Here is a 2,315-nt window from a genome sequence, read left to right as displayed (position 1 = left end):
ATGTTCCTAGTAAACCCATCAAAAGTGAAACTATCATAAATCTGGGACCATCTGTACAATGAGAAACTACTTTTCACCACAAGACTAGTACACACTGTTTGGGCAGGGGTGAGAGAAAACAGGTATTAATACTTTACTGGTGGAAATTTAACATTTTCTGTATGGGTAATAGTTTCTACAAAAACTATAACTATCCTTGGACTCAGTAATTCTACTTCTAGAATTTTATCCTACATATATACTCAGATATGCGTGAAATAACATAAACATTTGCTGCAGCATTTTTATTTTATTTTATTTTTGTGCGACAGAGTCTCACTATGTCACCCTGGGTAGAGTGCCATGGCATCACAGTTTATAGTAACCTCCAACTTAGGCTCAAACGATTCTCTTGCCTCAGCCTCCCAAGTAGCTAGGACTATAGTTGCTCACCACAATGCCCGACTATTTTTTTTTTTTATCATAGTTATCAATGCTTAGCTGGCCCGACCTGGGTTTGAACCTGCCATCCTTGGGCATCGCAGACTGCAGCATTTTTAAAAGACTGAAAATAATTATTAAGAGAAGACTGATTAAATTATGATACTTCTGCTTAGTAAAACCCAACATAGTTACTTAATCTGCTAACAATGCATCCTGGAGAGCAGTTCTTTAAGTGAAAAAAGCAAGTTAAAGCAAATGAACAAAACAATGCATACAACATGCTGCTTCTTTGTGTTTAAAAAAATGAAAAATGTATTTGTTTGTGAGCCAATATATTATGTTTACAGTGCTACATTTCACGATTAGGATACACTGGAAACTAAGAACCGGTATTAGTTGTCTTAGACCAGGACACCTGGGTGGTTGGCAGACAAGGGTGAGGAGACTTCACTGCATAGCTTTTTGTTGCTTTTGAATTTTTTTCTATGTGAATGTACTAACTTTTCAACAATGTAAAATAAGATGTTATTTATAAATTAATTCAATCAAAAGGATTTATAATGGAATATATGTGAGGATAGTTTTCTTTTTTTCTTTGGCATTTTGGCAGGGGCTGGGCTTAAACTGGCCACCCCCAGTATATGGAGCTGGCACCCTACTCCTTGAGCCATGGGCACCACCCAATATTTTTATTATAAAAAGATCTGAATAGTAATTTCTAAAAGATCACAACCAAAATGATGAACACATGAAAATTCACAAAATGGTTTAAAATAACCAAAATATGCAAGTTATGCGCACAAACATTCTATCATTAAAATTATCCCAAGGCTGAAAAAACTCATCTTGCAAAAGATAAATTATAAAATGGCAAAAACAAATAAAAGATAAAGTGACCAATTCTACAAGACAGTAATTTCCAATGGAATCTTCTTACACATTCTACCAAGGAAGTAAAAAGCCCACCCCCCGTTTCATTCAGCATAGTTTCACTTTTTTTGCTCAATATATTGAATTTCCTCATTAAGTTTTATTTAAAGAAAGGCTTTAAAACAGTTGCCTTGGTTTTTTTTTGTTGAGACAAGGCCCTGAGCCAAGTGCAGTGGCTACTTCAGACCTCATCTGTGGGCCTCCTGTTGTCTCAGCCTCCAGAAGCACCAGGGATTACAGGTGGCTCTGGCCTGGGTTTTCATTTTTTTCAGGGTCTCACTTTCGCTCAGACAAGTCTCAAACTCCTGAGCCCAAGCAATCCTCCCACCTCATTCTCCCGCAGTGCTGGGGTTAAAGGCATGAGCCACTGTACCCAGCTAAAGGCTTTAGAACAAAAACCAGATACCTGAAAGCATGAAAACCACTACTATGAGACATCATTTAACAACCAAAAAAAACCTCTCCAGATGCATAAATTTCCAAGAATGACTGCTTCTAGGCAAAGAGCTAATTTTTTCTTTTCTTTTTTTTTTTTTGAGAGAGTCTTGTTCTGTCGCTCTTGGTAGAGTGCTGTGGCATCAGAGCTCACAGTAACCTCAAACTCTTGGGCTCAAGTGATCCTCTTGCCTCAGCCTCCTAAGTAGTTGGGACTACAGGCACCCACCACAACATGTGGCTAGTTTTAGAGACAAGGTCTCGATCTTGTTCAGGCTGGTCTCCATCTCCTGAATTCAGGTAATCCATCCACCTCAGCTCCAAGAGTAGTAGGATTATAGTGTGACACAGCTTACCAGGCCTGCAAAGAGGTAATTAGACCTAACCGTTGTTTATTTTGAAAGTTTGTGCTTACCTGAAAACTCGCCCATAATTCCCATGCACTTTATATACACCATAGAGTCGATCTGCAACTCTCTGAAATAAACATTTAACAGAAATTGCTGTTAGGTCAAAGTTATACACAG

At 38.1% G+C, this 2,315-nt stretch overlaps 1 protein-coding gene across 1 annotated transcript in view; it reads right to left on the bottom strand.

Moving 5' to 3' along the window:
- Nucleotides 1–2,315, bottom strand: part of SNX4 (sorting nexin 4) — a 78,941-nt gene that overhangs the window by 30,169 nt on the left and 46,457 nt on the right. The window contains exon 7 of the mRNA XM_023516291.1: nucleotides 2,204–2,265. Within this exon, the coding sequence (XP_023372059.1) occupies nucleotides 2,204–2,265 (62 nt within the window). The remainder of the gene's footprint in view (nucleotides 1–2,203; nucleotides 2,266–2,315) is intronic.

Source organism: Otolemur garnettii, unplaced genomic scaffold (genome assembly GCF_000181295.1).
Source record: "Otolemur garnettii isolate 467f Iridium unplaced genomic scaffold, OtoGar3 scaffold00089, whole genome shotgun sequence".
Taxonomy (NCBI): Eukaryota; Metazoa; Chordata; class Mammalia; order Primates; family Galagidae; genus Otolemur; species Otolemur garnettii.
The sequence above is the reverse complement of the archived record's forward strand: the minus strand, read 5'-3'. Positions and strand labels throughout refer to the sequence as shown.